The 19,669-nt window shown below is 52.0% G+C and overlaps 5 protein-coding genes across 5 annotated transcripts; 4 read left to right on the top strand and 1 right to left on the bottom strand.

Moving 5' to 3' along the window:
- Positions 1 to 4,400: 4,400 nt before the first annotated feature.
- ETH_00005930 (uncharacterized protein) lies at positions 4,401 to 5,461 on the top strand (the record flags this gene model as incomplete). Its single annotated transcript, XM_013373366.1, has 4 exons — positions 4,401 to 4,470; positions 4,629 to 4,669; positions 4,858 to 4,941; positions 5,279 to 5,461. The coding sequence occupies 4 exons, from the start codon at positions 4,401 to 4,403 to the stop codon at positions 5,459 to 5,461; spliced, it is 378 nt and encodes a 125-aa protein (XP_013228820.1).
- A 364-nt stretch (positions 5,462 to 5,825) lies between these two features.
- ETH_00005925 (uncharacterized protein) lies at positions 5,826 to 7,277 on the top strand (the record flags this gene model as incomplete). Its single annotated transcript, XM_013373365.1, has 3 exons — positions 5,826 to 5,932; positions 6,231 to 6,317; positions 6,602 to 7,277. 3 exons carry the CDS (start codon positions 5,826 to 5,828, stop codon positions 7,275 to 7,277), a joined length of 870 nt encoding a protein of 289 aa, XP_013228819.1.
- Positions 7,278 to 7,335: 58 nt separating this feature from the next.
- Positions 7,336 to 7,659, top strand: ETH_00005920 (uncharacterized protein; the record flags this gene model as incomplete). Its single annotated transcript, XM_013373364.1, has 1 exon — positions 7,336 to 7,659. One exon carries the CDS (start codon positions 7,336 to 7,338, stop codon positions 7,657 to 7,659), a length of 324 nt encoding a protein of 107 aa, XP_013228818.1.
- Positions 7,660 to 8,247: 588 nt separating this feature from the next.
- On the bottom strand, positions 8,248 to 11,590 carry ETH_00005915 (1-O-acylceramide synthase, putative; the record flags this gene model as incomplete). The annotated part of the gene is made up of 7 exons (XM_013373363.1): positions 8,248 to 8,455; positions 8,703 to 8,797; positions 9,104 to 9,592; positions 9,795 to 9,918; positions 10,236 to 10,456; positions 10,688 to 10,867; positions 11,069 to 11,590. 7 exons carry the CDS (start codon positions 11,588 to 11,590, stop codon positions 8,248 to 8,250), a joined length of 1,839 nt encoding a protein of 612 aa, XP_013228817.1.
- A 5,553-nt stretch (positions 11,591 to 17,143) lies between these two features.
- Positions 17,144 to 19,139, top strand: ETH_00005905 (Rhoptry kinase family protein ROP35, putative; the record flags this gene model as incomplete). Its single annotated transcript, XM_013373362.1, has 3 exons — positions 17,144 to 17,598; positions 17,741 to 17,844; positions 18,232 to 19,139. The coding sequence occupies 3 exons, from the start codon at positions 17,144 to 17,146 to the stop codon at positions 19,137 to 19,139; spliced, it is 1,467 nt and encodes a 488-aa protein (XP_013228816.1).
- Positions 19,140 to 19,669: the final 530 nt, after the last annotated feature.

Below are 19,669 nucleotides of genomic sequence, written 5' to 3'. Positions count from 1 at the left end.
CTCCGACCCGCTGTCTGGAGAGGCCGGCAGGCCCGGGTCTACGGCCTGGGGGCCCCTCTCTGGCCCGCCTGCGCGCAGCAGATCATCTATGCATCTTCTCCTCCGCCTTGGAGGTTTGGTTCTGTGGGGCCTCTTTGTGCGTCGAGAGGAAGACAGAAGTGACTGTGAAACGGAGCAGTCCGAATCAGACGTATACGCGCCTCCGCTGCTGCTGCTGCTGCTTTGTTTCGGGCAGCTGAATTCCGAGGAGCTGCTGCTGCTGCTGCTCGACTCTCGCGCGCTGTCCGTCTCTTCCAGGAGAGGCGCGGAGAGCAAAGAGCTCCTTTTTCTGCTCGCGGGGGTGGGCGCCCCTCCCTTGCCGTGCCTGGCCTGCGCCCTCTTCGCCAAATAGTCTTTCTCCATCTGTTCCATTTGACGTTTGAAGGCGAAAGAACTGTCCATGAGCAAGTTCTTGCGCGTCTCCCACGTGTCATCTTTGGGCCCATAGCCCTGCCACCGCACCCGCCATTCAGGGGTCTTCCCATTGTATCGAAAGCCCACAAGCTTCTCCACAGTGTAGATGTCGGACATCTCCGGCTGATCTTCTGGGCCCTCCAGGGGGCCCTGCCGACCCTCCGGAGCATTCAATCGGCCACTAGGGGCCGCAGAACCCCGGGAAACCCGGGAAGATGCAAGATCGCCGGGAGGTGAGCTTGACTTCGAGGCCAAGATGGCAATGACGGGGGTGGCAACGCGCCAGTCAACGGGAAAAAGTGGCCAGGAAGCCTCCACGGATGCTGTTAATAGCGCGAGATCCCACTGCTTGTCAAAAAACACGATAGTGGCGTGAGTTACCGTCGTCCAGCTAGCCAGAAGTAACAGCTGCTGTTACGCTGAGGCGACTAACGGAAGCTCGAGGTAGAGGGAGACTAAGTCCTCTGGAAGCCGCATGAATACGGCGAAAAGTAAGAGCGTGTGGAAACTTGAAAAGAAAGCAATAAAAGCCGCATCTACAAACAAGACGAAGGCACACCGAGTGACGCAGTGGGGCGCCCGAGACAGCTGCGGCGCATGCTGTGACGCCACGGCAATGAAGGATGTGCACTAATTATTCATGGCAGTTCTTTGCTATGAAATTTTTATATTTATGACGTATTAAACCTCCAGCACAGACTAGCAGTTGCTCTCACAGTAGTGCTGCAACTCGCCGACTTGCTGTGCAGCAGTTGTCCATGCACTCGGGCCCGCGTCCCTGGCTCTTGACTGAGAATACTTGTCTCCTTGTACATTATGGCAAGTGTTTCTCTTCTTAACATTCCAGATTTGTGTGAGGCGGATGATAGTGCCTCCTTCTCGCAACTACACGGTGCCAGGCTACACTAGCCTGGGATCAGCTGCCCATTTACCCTCGGTGTGAGTGTCTAATGAAATTCTTCTGAGATGTCGTATTCTTCTGGTATGTAACTTAACTTCATCAAGCCCACTGCGTCACCTCTAAGTATGAGAGTGCCTGGGGGCTTCACATCGGAGTAGGACGGCAGCTCAGGCAGCCTGCAAGACTTTGAACGTTAGTTGCTACTTTGTTATTTCGGGGATGCGTCACCTAAACACAGTGGTACTTGTTTCTTTAAAAGGTGCGGGCTCTGGGTAGCAGTTGAAAAAGACTTTTGTTTCTCTGCTGAGTCGCCAAGCTTCACGTAAGCGGCCAGGCACGAAGTGAATCTGAGCCTCGATTACACGCTTTGGCTACGCTTTTGTGGGGAGGTCCTAAGCATGAAATACGGATTTTATACGGACCTTTGTTGACCAAGTGTCCAACTTTTGTAAACGCTATCTATAGGAATTTCGTCACGCGGGACTGGCCAGCTAGCCGCTTCAGTTCTGAAGCTTCAGACTGCAGTGCAGCTCGTTCGCGTAGCAAATTTTATCTGTAAATTTCAGGATTCAAGCTCCATATTCGTTGTTGGCGCTCCACATGCTTCCCAGTATTTCCCTCTGGGGCAGTAGTACTTCTCGAGCCCTAGTCGGACTGGAGTAGCACGCAGTTCTAGGCATTAGGTTACATATTTTGTTGCGGCAGTTCGTGTAAATCTTCAAACGTAACTTCGTTCTGATCTCTCTTTGAAGACAATTGCAATTCATGGATCCCCAGTGATACAGTACAGTCCAGTCCACGCTGCATGTGGCGATCACTTGTGTGGATGTTCCGCTAGTTCCAACGCGCGTACCCAACCAAATTCAGCTTTGTAGTTCCCTGATCTAGAATAGCGCACGCTGAAGGTGAAAAAGTAAGAGCATGCTACTCGGAACCGCCCTGCCGTACAGTGCCTTAACAGGATAATGCGTAGTCCTAAATTCCTGTAATTGTTTAATATCGCATGCCTTATTGACGCATGTCATGTGTTCACTTCCCTCTAGTTCTGGGGACATTTCAGTCCATTGGTTGTGCGATAACGAGTAGAACACTACGTTCCCACACGGCGAAGGAAACTTCTCTGGTGTGCTTTCTTTAGCTAGTAGCTTGACTTCTTCTGTAACTAGATGCCGCACCTACGTAATGTAAAGGTATATCGCCCTTAAAAGTGTAGCGAGCGAAGTCGTGACAACATTTGGGCTGAAAACGCTCTGTGTTTCACCGAAGATACTGACGAATTGAGGCTATGAGCCGCGCGCCTTCGTGGGACTGCAAAGCCATGCAAAGTATATCTCGGGGAGATCCTGTTCAATGCGCATGGTTTGAAGTGGCCACTGTCATGGCTGGGTGCGAGAGCTCCAAGTGGCTGAGCAATCATTGCTCGCACTCGCCACAAGTCCTTTTGCACTGTATCAAGCATTACCGCCACCGCGATGCCTCAGTCATGAAAAGGTAATTTGATTTAGTGATAAAAATGTTGATGTGGGATTATGTTAGGGGATGAGTCTCGGAAGTGTTCTTGGCTCTGCTGGAAGCCCATGCCAGCCTTGGCAGAAATTGGCTGTGATAGCGACTAGATTTGTTTGAGTTTCAGCATGACTTTCAGTGTAAAATATTAGGATAGTGAGTGGCAAACAATTAGCGAGCTGCTTCTTTCCTTCTGCTGGGGCGAGAGAGTTTCCGGTCGCGTTATCAAAACGAATCGACACTGTTCATGAATCAGGCCGCTCAGATTGTAGGCGTTGCAGGGATACGTTGACAAAGCCAACCATCTTTGACTGCTACCCTTGCGAGCCTCTATAAGTGACCTATCCTTTTTAAAAATAAGTGTTATTTTTGGCTATCGGTCGCCCGCGCTTTTCCTCCAAAAAGCCTCTCATGTCGAGTGGTTGGCAGCAGGAGTCCCCACCGGAGCATAATAGTTTCGCTTATGCAACCTTCGCCGCTTCTTTATGCACCGATCGCACAAAGTCATAATGCCATAAACTGGAGGCATTAGCTAAGACTTAGGCCTCGCTGGGTTATGCGTGAATATTCTGCAGTGTGTTAGCGCAATCACTAAATCCCAGTCCACAACTTGGACACTCTCAAAAGTGTTTGCATACACATTGGCACGAGACTTATGAAAATGAATTTATGGTACCCTGCCTCAGGAAATCAGCATGCTGCTTAGCTGTGAAACTGCGCCTCTATAAAACTTATCCTTCAAGCATCGTTGAGGAGCATTGCCGCGCAGCGTTCATTCTGCTACTCCACTTTCTCTACGACGAAAGTTTCTTCATCCCTCATAACCGTCATTTTGCCAGTGGGATGTGTATTGGCCTGCTTATGTGGAGTAATTCGTGCTTTACAACTGATGGTAGTACAGGCTGCCGGTGTGTTTTGGTGGCAGACCCCACAAGGAAGCAGAGATGCACATCGGGTGGTGGCCAGTACAGGTTTCCGGTGAAGTAAAGGCAATTTATGATGAATTAACGTGAAAAAGAGGTTTTATTGGGCTGCACTGAGGGATCTTTCCAGCAAGTTGCACAATAGGGTGGGCCTCATGTCCGAACTGGGCCATCTGTGGGCGGAACGTGAGCCCCCCGGAACAGAAATAGACCAGTATTGAAGGCTCTTGTGTTTTGTGGCCTACGGAGGCTGCAAAGACACGTTTCTGTGCGAACCACACTCGCCTTCTTCGCCACAATGGTCAGGGTGCCACCAGATTGCCCAATATGCTGCGAACCATTGGAAGCAAATTTAGTGGCGACGTCGAGGTGTGGTCACATATATCATGAAGCATGGTAAGGATGCAACAAACCGATCGGCAGCTCTACAAGGTTATCCGTTCTAGATTACTCCATACGGAGCACGGGGCATTTGAACAGGCGGACACTTTAAAACTAAAAGCAACTGAAAACCGAGCCTCCCGTCAGTGACCCCGGTCTTCAAATTTTGCTGCTGCGTGTGCAGTCTAAAACGGTGGCTTTCTTCGTATGGCGGGGCCCCAGCCAGACGCTGTCCAATGTGCAGAAGCACTTGCAGGGCTACTGAGGTTATTGGCCTCCAATTTGAATTAATGCAGCCGTCCCCAAGTCAGCTTCAACCTCGTTAATTTTCTGGTGTCTCAGCAAAGCCCAAGAGGATGCCGCCAGACTGCGATAGGGAACAGAGTGCTTTTTCTCGAGTCCCGGCTAACTATCAGCACAACAGAACCTCCAAGGGTTGTGTTTCTGCCGCTGTTCTTCTTCAGACAACGGCGAGATGGAGCAGCAATCTAGCGTTGAACTGCAGGTTTGTTCGCATCTACTAGTGCCCAGGCATCATGATAGTCAAGTCATTGCTGCTTGCCTTTAGTTTTAGCGAAGAGGCTGACCATTTATCTTTTGCATACATGCACGCTGTGCACACCGGGAAAATGTGTGTGAGATGCTGGCATAGGGACGTCAATGAACAGTTTTAATTGCGTCTATGTGCTTCAGACTCGACTGTCAATGGCCAGGGAAAGGATGAATACGCTGATCAGAGCAGATGCTGAGCGATGCAGAGAGGTCCATGAACTACAGGTGAATATGATTCGGCACGCGCTGATAGGCTTTTTCTCTCATGCGCTCATGACACTAAAGATTCAATAGCGTAGCTGCATTTGGTTAGGCCCCTGTGGAAGCAATCTTCCGCAGCTGTCATTTGCTACTCTACTCTTAGGCGAAAGCCCCCACGGCAAATGGCTGTATTTTTATCAGCAGCAACAGCTTCTGCTGAGTAGGTGTTTCACCAGCTGCTACTGTGCGAAAGCAGCTTGGTTCCCGGTTAAGCTCGACGCCTGGCCTCGTAAAGACGAGTTCAAAGTGCATGCTTGAGCCGTCCTGGGTTTTTACTGCATTCGAGGGTGCGGTGATGCAGGGCCGCGTAATGAGTCTTGAGCGCGAGCTGTGCTCTCACAGGGAGAAGGCAACTGAGGCTGAAGCGAAGGCGTCTGAGTTCCGCGCTCGCCTTGTTAGAGCTCATGTACTTAGAGAACGCTTGAGCACCGAATTACAGCAGTTGAAACAGGAGCTTCTTCTTCACGACACCAAGAAAAAGTAGTATGGACGACAACCATCGGAAGTATTTGCTGAGTCTTTTTTGAGTAGACCACACCCGTCGCTGTAGAAGGCGTCCGTTCCATGGGGCAAGTATTTGGCTGGTCTCTCTTGCAATGTGCGTTTTTCGCAGCTTAGCGAGGGCCACGTCAATGAGCGAGGAGAGGGCCGTCGAGTTCCTTCAGGCGAGGAGCGGTGTAAGCAAACTTCGAACAAAATGGGAGTTTCAGTAGCGTATGCGTTGCATTGATCCAGGTTAGAATGCATAGTTCTGGCTTTACTGCCAGCGTGCCGCTAGGAAGGGGTACATAAAATTGCACTGGCCTATACCTGTATGCACGCACGCGTGCATGTGCACCATAGGGAAAATGTCCTCAAAAGCGGGTTTGGATTCTGAAAGTGCTCGTGCATTACTGCAGGAGGACCTTTCTTCTGCTCTAAGGATGCAACATTCCACTATTTGCGAGCTGCGGAGGTAAGGACTGGCGGGAGTTCTTTTCACTTAAGCTCGGTGCCAAGCCAACGTACAAAAAGATACGCGGTGACCGTGAGGCATGAAGATGCAGCTCGTGGCCATTTTCTTTACGCCTAGCTAGCTGTTTCTCGAGAGATAAGTGATCACAGCAGTTAAACGCTTCCGCCGTTCGGAACCGAGAAGGGCCCATGGTTCTGGGTAGCATAGAGGCACATGAGAGATTCAGTGACTGCTTGCATGCATACAAATACCCATTAGGGCTTGCGGATCTCTTGAGCTCGTACTTGGTTCTTTGCAGTGAAAATGCCCGACTGAAGTCTGAGAAAAATGAGCAGAGAAGGCAACTACGGGAGGAAATAGAGCGTAAAGACGCCGTTATTAAGCGGTAATAAATGCCTTTCCACCTCTCCAGATTAGTTACTTCTTTGAAAAAAAAAGAAAGTGCACGTTATTGAAATCACTTGTCGTTCGTCGGCAGTTTTTGTCTGTGGATGTTGCTGCAGCTTAGAAAGCGCCGACCGAAGTGCTCCTGAATCCCCGTGAGCTCACTCAGTTCTCTTAAGTTAAAAGCCGAATGGCTCTCCTATCCTTAGTGTAGCCTGGAGGCCTGTGCTCGCTGTCTTTGCTCTGCTGAAGGCATACTGCAGTACACGCGTACTCTTGCTGCAGGCAAGCTACCGCGACCCACCCGCTGCAATTCTTGCGCCGAGGGGTGCGGGCATCTTTGAGTGCAGAGGTGACTGCAGTTCGACAAACTCGATTTGGGACAGACAAGCCGTCAGCTTCCGTCAAAACAGGTGCCTCGACTAACTTGAATACCTCCACTGCCGGTTCCAAGTCTGCGTCAACCCCTTGGCGCCAGATGCGAAGGGTTGTTAATGCACTTGGGACTGCGGTAAGCCGCAAGAAAGCTGGAACAAATGTTCCCGCAATATCCAACAAAAGGACTACACCGTGCACGCAGTCTCACCTAGGCTTTGACTCAAAGCATCGCGCATCTGCGAATTCAAAGCCTTTTGCTGAAGGCGCAGCGCTTAGGCGTACTCAATCCTCAGGCCTACTCGCCCGATTTGCCAGCGCCAGTGCCGCTCCTTTTCTGCTGAGGAAAGCGAAGAAGGCGGCAAGAGAAGGCCAAAAGGTCCCACATAAGGCCCAAGGAGGGGAGAATAGCAAGTCCTGCTCGAAATCAAACGATGCTGCAGGCCAAAGGCCACGCAATACGGAGGTTCAAAAGGCTGAGGCAACGATCCCAGATGCCTCATCACTCGCTGATTTCTCAGCAAGACTAATGTGGTTACTCTTGTTTGTACTTCTCGCCGCCTTTTTGGTAAGCAGTTTGATGTAGCCCTATCGTGGGCTTCCCGTGAACCTCACGAAGACCTCAAGGAAACTCAAGACGAAGCATGAAGCCCTTCTTTAAGGCCCTTGCTGGCCCGGATGTAGCCGTCTCATCGCGATCTTACGAGATGGGCATTTCCTGCGTTTTCGGAGCGCCTCCCCCTGCCGGGAGTGTGAGATTTGAACGAATGGGAAACATACTGAGAAAAAGCGAAGCCCTGCACTACGTTCTACAGCTCAACAGCGCGTCTGAATACGCGCTTTTGAGCTGCAAAGACTTGGAGCTTGCTAGTGTGGAAGTGGGAAAACAGGATGCCTCCCCAGACCGCACATTTATGACATTCCATACTGCTTCTGGTCGAGGCTCACTGCAACAGTACACTCATTAAAGATGAGCTGGCTTCTCTTTCCAAGCGTGAATCAAAGCCTAACTAAAGCGGGCGCATAGCACCGTCACGTTTCCCCTGGCGTGTTCCCTACGTAGCCTACGCTGTGCAGGGTGAATTTCTTGGTGCACTTGCGCTGCGGTCTCCTTGCTCCTATGCCGCAAGTTCCGCGATGCTGCCCTTAGTGCCGCTCCCATGCATTCAGTGAAAGGCGTATCAGTTCCCGCCGATGCGTCCATTCGGGTTGACATCGAGAAGGATGAGTTTAGAAGGCACAAACAGCTGTGCGCAAGCTACCTCGTGCTCGTTTCTGCCAGGCGTATTTCGCATTAATGCCTGGTATACGCACAACTTCAACACGCGGCAGTTAATACACATGCACACCCACCCACCCACCAAAATACAACGTGCAAACACTGCAATGTAGACGGGCCCTTCAATGTCGCAGCAAGAGTGCGGGGCCGCTGTCAGAAAACGATTTGGCCGAGGCGTGAGGCACTGATTTGGTGTAAAGAAGCCTCCAACGGAGAAGTGCTTCAACGCAAAACGGCACGTGCTCGTACCAGCCTGACTGGATGTTTTACTGCCCAGTCACGTGCTTCGTTCCGATGCTTCCTGCACTTCACTTTTCTCCTTCGGTTTGCCAAAAGCAACTTGAATATAGCTGTTAAACTCGCCATCCCCAAATATGAACATATGGTCCAAATTCTTGAACGTCTTTACCTCAAAAGTAGAGGACCATCCTGTGCAAACTGAAAGAGAACGTAGTGGGACTGTATCGTCCCCCACGTCGAGCACACTGAATAAGACGCACAGAAGAAACACACGACGCTCCAATTTCGGCAACGGCAACAGTGCGCTCAGAATCATACGTAATACGGAATCGGGAAAGCCGATACGGCCACTGCAGCACTAAGTGCGTGCACATCATTTCAGGTCAGCATGGTGCCCGCCTGCTGCTTGTTGGTGTGATTGGGGGTAGGCACAAAAAAATAGTTGTGTGGCTGTTTCTGCTGCCTCTGTCGTCAATGCTACAGGTGGTTTACGGTATCGGCTTCCGAGAAAGATCCGTGCCAGTGTAGATGTAGCCGACGTCAGTAGAAGGGAAGCCAAAAACACTCCAAATGCATCTTGTGGGGACCTTAGAACAACAAATCGTCCGCAACACACACAACAGAATTCACGGCCTCCCTCCCCTTACGCACCAAGACAGTTAAGAAGAGCACAATAAAGCTTGATTAAAGTGTCCGAACAAAATCAGGCAATTACAGACATATCCGTCAAACGGAAGCATAAGAGACCGTGCCTCGTCTTTGGCCTAGCTACAGGAAAAAGCAGAACATTAGTTTCCAGCTCTCGAACATCACGAGAACTCTAGCACTACCCCCATGAAGAATGGCAGCAAGCAACGGAAACAGGAGCTAGCATGAGTAAACCTAATGCTTACTCCAGGGTCTTCCAGCACCCCTTTCATGCGCTCTCGTGCTGTCTCTGCGCGAGCTCGCAGCTCGGGTTCCAGTAAAGTCGTCCAGTTGCCTAGAGTATATACAACCTCGTTCAAATCCTCTGTAGCTTCAAGGCGCTTCACTGCCGCCATCCTTTCCCTGGCATTTTCGACGTACTGATGCAGTTGCAGCGTCCGTTGCTTTACCTGTGCGTCGATCGCATCTTGGACCAATTGCTCCCCAACCTGCTGCTCCTGTGGATTCATTCTGTGTTCCGCATCTCCATTTTCTTCGCTCTTGTCTGTCAGCTCCTGTATGCCGACCCCTGCATCTGACTCAGCAAGCCTCCTAAACTCAAGAGATCGGCCACTATTCACCATAGCTGAAGGAACCCCTCCATCTTGGCCTTCAGCTAGGGCGGAAAAAGCAGGTGACACAGTGCCTGATTTAGGGAGCAACTGTCGCAATACCAAATGATCCTTTCCATAAAGCTGAGTCACAAAAGCACACGCGAAAGTTATTTGAGCTGTGTCAGGTCCCGACCAATTCCACAAAGGCTCCATCCGCTGATGGAAAAGGAGGAAGGAAGTTGAGAAAAGATGAGAGAGAACATATCCCGGAAAAGCGCATACACAGCATAGCCTCTGATCATCTCCGGTTTCTAGAAACAACTAGTCCAAGTATTCCCCTTACATCGATGTCCGGAAGTAATGCATAGATGGAGCCAAGGCTTCGGGCGAGATCACGTAAGACATCCACTGGAATCAGGCTGATATCAAGTAAAGTCCAAAACGTCAAGTCCACCGGATCGTTGTAGCTAAAAGGCAGTCAACACAGAAACAGAAAACAAATGTGGGGATTGCACATGCTGCATAAGCCGCGTTCACCGTAGAGTGTGCAAATAAGTGGGCTTAACTATGCATTCACTGATGCTTTTCTAACCATTGGTTCACTTCGCCTCTTTGGCCCAAAGTCACCAATAACTGAGCAGGAAGTGCACTGCTGAACTATTTACAAGCATCACCAATCATTCAACTGAGAGCAAACAACTAAATGCATGCATGCCTCAGGATCATCCGAATAAGCCGCCATTCAAAGGAACAGGCTTTGCGTCTGAAACTCCTGGATTCTCACCCAGTTAAAATGGCCTTAATGGCCTTGAAGCTCCCCCCAGTTGCTGGGGCGACAAGCGTGTAGGAGTTGATGTACTTGTCCTTCCATCGTTTGTCCACCACTTTGTTCAGAAAATAATTACAAACGATGGACCCCAGACTATGAACCAGCAGATCTGCCTTGGCGCCCCCCATTGCTTCGACATGATGCTCGATCTGAGACTTGAGTCGGTCAAAATCCATCTGCAATGTACACACATAACCAAAGTAAAACGAAGCAATGAAGCTTATCTGCCCGGTCCTCCCCACAAGAGCCAAACTGCGGGCAGCCCTTTAACTAGCAAGCCCGGGATTGAGGTCGCCAGGCTGATTCTCAAACAACGTAGCTTCACTGTAGTCATTGCTCTGCCGAATATGCGCCAACACAACGCGTGCTATTAAAGTCTCCTTCGCGAAGCGTGGGGAAATGCTCGCCTGCCAAGGTGGGAGGCGCCAGTCATACGGTATGCCTATGAGGGAGCTCCCTTCCACATAACCCATGGAGTAGAACGTCCGCAGCATGGTGTGAAAATACGCTGTCCCTGGTACTCCAAATCTCTCGTTGTAGTAATAGTCCAAGTAATCAAAGCCGTGGGCAGTTCCGTAACTGTCAACCTGGACATGAAAGGACCGCAAAACCAAAGGACTGCAGCTCCTAACGACGGGACAAGAATTCTACTGACTGAAAAAAATTCTATTGACTGCGCAGGAAGTTCAATACTGAACGACCTCAGTTGCACTGTTCTAATCATTTCATTTTCGCATTTTGTACACGCAGAAGCACGACCCCATGAAACGAAGTATGGCCCCGCTTACTTCAACTACTACCCCATCCTTACTGGAGTAGTGTTCCCCTTTCTCGTCAGAGATGGGCTGCATCATGTCCATCCAGCAGAGCTGGTGTGAACGAGGAGGTCTAACGAGGGAGAGAGAGGCCCACAGTCTAAATGGTACTGTAGAGCTAACAGGTGAAGCAGCACATAGAGGCAGTGACGCATTCTTCGTGCTGACCATAAGGCCACTTCCTGCGATTCCAGGAACCATGAAAATTGGATGCTCTGGGGAATTTGCACCTGCGACCTCCTGTGCTGCATTTGCCTGTCTGGGGGAGTCGTCAACAACTTGAACTCCTTCTGTGGGAACGGGCCGTGATGACCCTGTGGTTGTGTTGCAGTCATGTCCATCACATTCTCTCCCTCCCACTGGCGAAGTACACGAGACTCCGTGTTGCACCAATACACCGAGAAACGCATAGGAACAAAACAAAAGGCCGAGCAGCCTGTACCACTGGACCACCCAAACGGCACGCACAGACACTCCGCTCCCCAAGGACTTCATGCTCACTACTTCATAAAATAGATTAGCAGGGATATTCAGTGACTCCTCTGTCTCATGTCATCGACCTAAGCATCTGGCGTTCGCTGTCTTGGGAGACGAAGGCTTCATTGACTAGTTCCCCGACCCTTTAGCTGAACGTAAAACTGAGTTGCCTCCAGTGCACAGCGCACCACAGAGGGAACAGACAAGCCACATTAATTGGAAATAACATGACGGGCTAAGATGCAAAACAACTTTCTCGTTTCAGTGGCATGCGCCGCATCTGGCAGCCTTCCCTGCCACGTACGGTCCACTGCCCAGACCGCTGTCGGGGATTGCCTCAAAGGCGGTTTTCCGTGAGTGTGCTGGGTGTTTAAGCCAAATATGCCGAGTCACTGGTTTTTACTTGTGTTTGAACTATACCTAATTCTCTTTGTAGGCCGTTTGCTGCAACTGTAAAGGCCTGGATGGCATCCCACTTCATGTTTTCCTAGTTCTCCGGAGCTGCACACTTTTGGGGGCGGCGTACCAGTGGTTTCTTTCTTCTACACAACATTTTTGACCGTGAGACGGAACAGCTGGTTTTGTTTTTGAGGAATTAAAAATAAACTTCAGTGGAAGGGCACACGCGCACTTCATGAATGTGAACCGCGAGCCACTGTACTGCTGCGTTCGACGTGCCCTGCTCTTGGCTAGTTTTTTCTGCTGTTTTTAGATATTCAGTCAAACATGACGGACAAGAACGGGGAGCTGTATGCTGTTGACGACGTACTGGCTTGCAAGAGAGTTGGGGGAAAATTCTACTACAGGATTCGGTGGAGTGGCTATGGCGCGGCTGATGACACTTGGGAAGGGAAGGAGTGTTTCACCGCAGGTTCTCTTTCCCACTTTCGCCCAAGGCTTAATGCTCTTGAACAGCTATGGCTTAACTCAAGTTCAGGCAGTACCCGCCAGCAGAATGTAAAGAGTAAGGCGTCTGGCACAGGCAACAGAGACCGGCGAAGAAAGAAGACACTGAGGAAAAAAGAGGAGGCCCCAGCAGCCAGAAAATCCAAACCAGCAAAATCGAGCAAGACAGGAAAAAGTAACAGTGGAAAGACCACACGCACGGAAAGAAGGAATGAGAAGCGGCGACATTAGGGATGCTAGAACGTATCAGTATCAACACGACTTCCCCTCACCTGAGGAACTAAGCATCTGAAATGCACATTCCACATTTTCCGTTGATTTTATGGTTCCGCCGCATTGGTCGCGGGTGAGTTCAGGAATCGCGGTGCTGCACCGCATGCAATATTTTGACGTTAGCGTCTAAGCTTCGGCATTGTATGTCTCGGCAGCCAGATGCAAAGATTTCGCTTGACAAAGTCATTGCGACTGCGCTTGCAGTGTTGCATACCGACAGAGTATTAAACGAACCTGCGGTTAGAGAGACCCCCGTCTACGTAGCATTGGTGACAGAGGCATCCAGGCTTTCCGTTACGAGTGTTCACGCGCTAGAGGAGTTTTAAGGACGTAGCGCATTCTGAATCTGCTCTGTAAAGACCCGAGGGGAGAGGCGCATACTAGCTGCGTAATAATGAAGGGATATGGAATGAAGAGCAATAGACGGGAGTGGGAGTGGTTGTTTGCTTCTCCTGGCAGCATTTAACTTCTCTGACGCAGAGTTTGGAGGATTATAAGAGCTTGAATTTTGCACTTTGAATAGCGGGAACTGGATATTGATGTCGGGTTTTGTGCAGCGCCGGTATCACAATTTTTAAAGGCGCTGATTTGGATTCAAGGTGTGTCCGCTGCGAAAGACTAACCAAATGCGGCATTACTTCCATTGAAACTAATGCTGTGAGCGAACTGCTCTTCCTGGGCAGAGGGCACGGAACTACCATGTGTGGGCCCGGACTTTGAGCAAGGCAGAAGGGGAACGCGGGCTGTGCTGTTTCGTTGAAGAAGAACACATTTACAGAGGCTATGACGCCTTTGAAATGAGTGTACATGGCACTATCCTTGTGCGGATGAATACTGTGTCTGCATTCCATGGCACCAGCAAAGTTCACGAACTTCCTGGTCGGTCGTCCGCAGGAATTAAATCCTGGGATCGCCACCAATGTGTATTGTTGTGGCCTTGCCGCGGGTCCGAAGAATAAATCGTGGAGCCAATCGAAACTGTATTGCAGAGACTGACCACAAATTGAAATGCAGAGCAAGAGAGGCGCTGTTCGCTCTACTGATGGGAGGGTGGGGTGTGTAGGCAACAGGCGATTTCCGGTAGTGAAGGGTAGATCACAACGAGGATGAGGATGGAGACAGAGACAGGAACTGTGTAAAGGATGCCCGATGGCTCCTCCTCTCATTTTTGTTAAGTCGGTTGCGCTTGGTGCGTACCTGAAAACCGTGCCTGAGGTGATCAGGCAGCAACTGTCAGGACTGTCTCTACGCCTTGGCTGCACAGGTTTAGGGAGTCTTTGTTGTCAATTCCAAACAAGCCTTGTGGCTTACAGCTGTAGCTAAGGAAGCACGTAGTCCGTCAGGACAGTTCAGGGGTTCATTGTGAGGTGTAGTGCGTCCTGCTATGGGACCGGGGTGCACGCATCTCGTGGGTGCATTAACCTATGGACAGTCTCTTTTAAGCCCTCCTCGTCCTTGGAGTTCGGCATGCTCAGAAGAGCCTGATGGGGTTGACACCCTTTTCCCTATGATTCTGAGCGAGGGCGAAACGTCTAGTAGCGGTCTGCTAAGCATGAGGGGTGCTTCGGTCAGTGACCGAAGGCCCCATCATGCATAGCAGATGCACGTTGCTTTGTGCAGTAGCCTGCTCATGATATTTGCTCAACGCCAACGAACGTATGCCAGTATTCAGAGAGCTGGGAGCATTGCTGATTGTAGCGCTATTCCTCTATGTGTGTTTGCCAACATGGACGTCGAAAGAAAAATTGTTCTGCCAACTCATGAACGTCTAAAAATTGCTGAGAGGCACAACAACAAAATAATACTACGGACTGCAGAGAAGACAGTGCTCTGAGATGTAGCAGGGTCCTCACTAACTCGACATGAAAGCATTGCATAGGCCGCTAGAAACACACCGGATGAAGTTTCCACTATCTTCCGGCGTGGAGGTGGATACCTTAGGCATTCTCTTGGTGCTGCTGAGGAGCCATGGGAGTGCATTGTAGCGCTGGTACTAAAGCGAGAGGAGCGCAGGAGCATCCGCGGACTGGCGATTATTGCATTTCTTGTTTTCCCCCAAAGTTGCGACTCCGGCCAGTAACAATAATAACATGGCCCCAACGTTTTGTGGCTGGCGCCTTGACAACAGGCAAGTACAACACTCTCCAAGCTGGTGCCCAGGGCCACTTGCAAATTTAGTGCCTTCAAGAAAGGCTCAGCCAGTGACCGGAGGTAACGAGGTTCATAAAGTAGCAAGCACGGGACCCATTGTTGGGGCAAACAAAGAAAGTAATGAAGTGGCCGCCGACCAAGCTTTTTTCTGGATTTCTTTTTGGTGTAGCAGTGTCAGCAAGACCCTATGCCACCCGCAAAATGCCACAGTTGATTATATGCGTAGTCTAGTCCTTCTACCCGCCACAACTGTCTGCTTGTAAGAGTATCTTGGTGACTCTCACTAAAGAACCAGTTTTATTAAATAAATCTCTGAAGCTGTACACTGGCAGGTATGTATTTGACCTTTAGATGCATTCGACCCTTTACGGAGAGAGAAGCGGAGGCATGTGTCTTTATGAAGCGGGAGCTTCTGTAAAGAAACAGCTTCATAGCCGTCCGGAGGCTGTATTGGGCTAGGCGAGAAGAAATAGTTCAAAAGTAGCCATGTAAATGCATGCAGGGAATGGAGAATACAGTGCTACACATATTGCGGTGTGAGACACACGCCGGTGTTAAAATATAAAGCTCACTCCTGAGAGATCCTGTATATTTTACGTTTGTTTGTTTATGCTCACTTATTAAAGTTGCTCAGATACCATATCTACACCCACTTATCTTCAAAGGGTAAAACGAAGGGAAACTTGGGCTACAAGAAGGAGTGAAGGGAAAACTAACATTTGGCGAAATGATGTCTTTCATTTGCAAAGCCTTGCGGCTCCATGACCCAAGACTGGGCGCTTGATATGCGACTGCCGTCTGACTGCAGAGGCTTCTGCAACAGACTGCCCTATCTAATGGAGTTTCTAAGTATGCTTTTCACAGCTACTGTTTCTAAATATGCCTCTCATAGCTACTGAAGACAAGCTCGCACCAAGGGCCCCCCATACTCTGCCCCTCTGCGGCCCCACTTCTTTTTAAATTCTTTTCAACTTAAGCTTTTGGGGAGATCATCCGGCTGAAGGAGTCCGCCACGAGTGGGACACAATATCTCGCCATTGGCGAATCAAACAATGGCTAGTGCGCGTGGCGATCCTAGCAGTTCCAAAGGGCGCCTTCTCACCACATACTTCTGTAATAAATACTTAATTATAAGGGGCCACTATGTGGAAAGAATAACCCCGAAAGCGAGTCAGCGAACTGGAGCGGAAGCGGCAACGAGTGAACGTCCAGCCAACACGCGTACACCCGAACGGCGGAACGGAGCGGCAGAGCAGCCCGTCTGGAATTAGCCTTCGGCTCTGATTCGAGATTACAATTTTATTTGAAGTACACAACAGAAGATGCAGATTTTTGGCTCGCGCGCAGCTGCACGTTCCGTTCTAGTGTCGAGCCTAGTTCAGATCTCTTTGAACGGAGCGACCGCGGCGGCTGTGAAAGCTGTTCAACCTTTTTCTCTTTCCGCTAATGTGCCCGGCCAATCTGGCCTTCATATAAAAATAACTTTCGAGCCTTCTTAGAGAAAGGCGGGGAAAATTGAGTAGGATTGCTGCGGGGAGAGGGGGATAGAAAGGCCTTTGGGGCTTGCGCAGAGGATCAGTAGACTCGGAAAAGAGAGTAGCAGGGTACGATAGGAACATAATTTTAGGGTATTAGCTGCTTTGAAAGTAATTCCTTGTGCTCAAGGTGAAATTGAACCTATCCAATTCGGCCGGAAAAGCCGAAGATGGCGCAGGTTATTTGTGTATAAACGCGAACCATTGCCAGCCCTCATTGCTGCGGGGGCAGGGAAGGGGACTCGTTTCTGAAAGGTGGGCCGAGGGCGACGAATTTGGCGGAGCCCCATTGGATGCTATTTCTAAATCGCTTTATATTACCTTTTTGCCTTTCGGAGTAGCCCTGAAGGCTCACCCCATGCCCTCATTGCTGCTTAAACCTCCCTCAGTGACGGACCGCTCGCCCCCCTTGCGGTTGAGCTGTACATACAGCTGGACAGGCGGTGGGATCCGCAGCACTCCACTTCGGCTCGGACTTTTATTATTTCCGCAAAGGGCAGGGCAAAAGGGAGGGATGCGTTATGGGGAGGGGGCCCAATCCCTTAGCAGCTCTTCCCCCTCCCCTTCTGTGCCAACGCATCTCTTTGGGCGATTTGGGTTTTTTCGCTGCGCCTCGATGCCCCGAAGTTCAGCTTCGCGCTGCATCTTCTGACGCACTTTTCCCTGCATTTCGCCTGCTGCTTTCTCTCTCCGTCTCTGCACCGCGATGAGCCTGCGCGCCACTCTTGCGGCGGCTCTCTGCACGGGACTGTGCTGCAGCCTCTTGGCCGCGGGCTCTGCGGGCCCTGGCGCTGCGCCCGCTGCAGCAGGCGCTGCTGCTGCTGCTGCCGCTGCTGCTGCTGCGCCGCAGGAAGCAGCGGCCGCGCCGCCGCCGCAGCCCCCCAGCCACGCCGCAGAGCCTGCTGCGCCTCTCCACAGCTCAGGCCCTCAGCACCACCCGGCCCCCCGCACTGCTGCAGAAGCAGAAGCCTCCAAAGACGGAGAGCCCAGCGGCTCGGGGGGCCCCGCGGGGGGCCCCGCGGGGGGCCCCGCGGCCGCGGGCCCCAACCTGCGGCGGCTCAAGGGCCACAGGGGGGGCCCCCGAGCTGCTAGAAACTCGAGAGTGCCCAAGTCGGCCCTGCCCGTATCTCCCATCAGCACGGGCTGGGGCGCCTTCCTCGTGTGGGTCTCAGCAGCACCTGCAGTTTGCTGCTGCTGCGCTGCAGCAGGCCTTGGTTTGCTGCTGCTGCGCTGCGCATCCGCAGCAATTCAAGTGCGCGGGCCAGCTTGCTGCAGCTCGAACTGTGTGCGTGTGCTGCTGCAGAGGGCTGGGGTCGCTGCTGTCCGCCGTGGCTCTCTGGCGCAAGACCAGCGAACTCTACCACAGCCCGCGCCAGGCCTTGCGCAAGGCAAAGATGCGAATCTTAGGTTTGTCTCAGCAGCATTTTAAGCCACCTTTGTTCTACTTCGAAGCAGTTGGCGCTCCTAAACCCTAATTCAGTGTTTGTTCTATGCCGCTCGCGCAGCGTTCAGCGATCAGGTGCAGCTCGTGGCCCGGTCTTGCATGGTGTTTGGCTGCAGCCGCCAGTGTTTGCGTTTTCCCAGTCTTCTTGCAAAAACTGAGTTGTGGTTTTGTTTTGCGTTTCACGATGGGTTCGTGAAGAGCCGTTGCGTCGTATCTTTGGCGTGCGCACATAGTTGAAGGGCGGTTGCATGCGCCGAGGTGTACGTACACCCGGGTGTTCGCGCTGTTTGGGTTGAGAACGCGGAAGAGAATTTGAACGGATTGGAATTTGCAATGCGCCACTGTGGCAGGCCAAGTGCCGGCGTCGTGGGAAGACTACGTGCGGACTTTGCCGGTGCTGGACGAAATGGAGTTTCCGGAGTTGCGGCCTTTGCTGAAGCGGCTGGACAAGAAGCCGGTGGTGCTGATGTCAGTGCCGAAGCCGCGGGCGCGGCTGGCCGCGTTTCTGGGGCTGACGGAGGAGCAGCGCGAAGAGGGCATAGTGATAAAGGGGAAGTCGACTGCGGGCTGCAGCGCGAAGGAAGTGGCCTTCGAGCTGTTTGCACACGAGAGGCTGGCGAAGGGGCTGCCGCTGTCGCTGCCGGCGCTCGGCGCCTTCCGGGACGTCGACGCAAGCACTTTGTACCTGGTGACCCCGCGGGCGCGCGCAGACGTGTCCATGTACACGCGGCGCATGCCGGAGAAGGTGAAGCTGCGGCTGGCCTTTGCAGAAATGATCTACGGGCTGTGGGGCATGCACCGCAAGGGGTGGGTGCACCGGGACATAAAGGGGTGCAACTACTTCGTGAGCCAGGACGGGCACGCGCTGCTGGCCGACTTCGAGGGCTTCTGGCGCAACGGCATGCATGCAATCATGTACGGCGAAGAGGTGGAGATCATCTTCACCGAACACTACATCGCCCCCGAACTCACCTTCGACGGCGAGTACCAAGTCTTCGACTTCAAGACCGACGTCTACGCCCTCGGGGTCACTTTCCGCGAAATGCTCGACTGGATGGGCAGCCTCCCAGTGCCCCACAGGGACTTAGCCGAAGATTTGATTCGCCACATGACGGACGCGGACACCGACAACCGCTACGACATAGAGCAGTGCATGAAGCACCCCTACTTCGACGGGCTGAACTTTGAACTTGTCGAAAAAAAGATGTACGGAAAAGCATTTGAGGGGACCTACCAGACTCCCTACAAGTTCCTGTGACCCGGCCCTTGGCTTTTCGCCGCCGGGCGGCGCCCAAGGCCTGCAAGGGACTTGCTGCACTTGCTGCACCTGCTGCACTTGCTGCTCCTGCTGCACTTGCTGCTCCTGCTGCACTTGCTGCACGTGCTGCACTGGCTGCACCTGCTGCACTTGCTGCGCCTGCTGCACTCCGCCCCACGCAAGTGCTGCTGCGGACGCTGGGGACACAGGTAGATCTGTAACTGCGCACTGGCCACTCGCTGCATCCCTGCTGCATGCGTGCTGCATGCATCCTGCATGCATCCTGCATGCATCCTGCATGCGCTTCCGAGCCTCCGTCTTCAAATTCAGTGGAGAGTTGTCAGGTTTGTTTGAGCTGGTTAGAGGTGCTTTAGGCAGTAGGCGGGCCGCTGCTCCGGCCCTCCCCGGGGCCCCTCCAGGGCCCCTCGAGGGGCCCTGGAGGGGCCCCCGAGGGGCCCCTCCGGGGCCCGCAGGCTGCAAATTCCTTTGCAGCCTCGGGGCTCGCGGCGGCCTATTCCGGACTTGTGTGT

The sequence above is a fragment of the Eimeria tenella genome, genomic scaffold (genome assembly GCF_000499545.2).
Source record: "Eimeria tenella Houghton genomic scaffold, Eth_scaff138, whole genome shotgun sequence".
NCBI classification, from domain to species: Eukaryota; Apicomplexa; class Conoidasida; order Eucoccidiorida; family Eimeriidae; genus Eimeria; species Eimeria tenella.
This window is presented reverse-complemented; position numbering and strand designations above follow the sequence as displayed.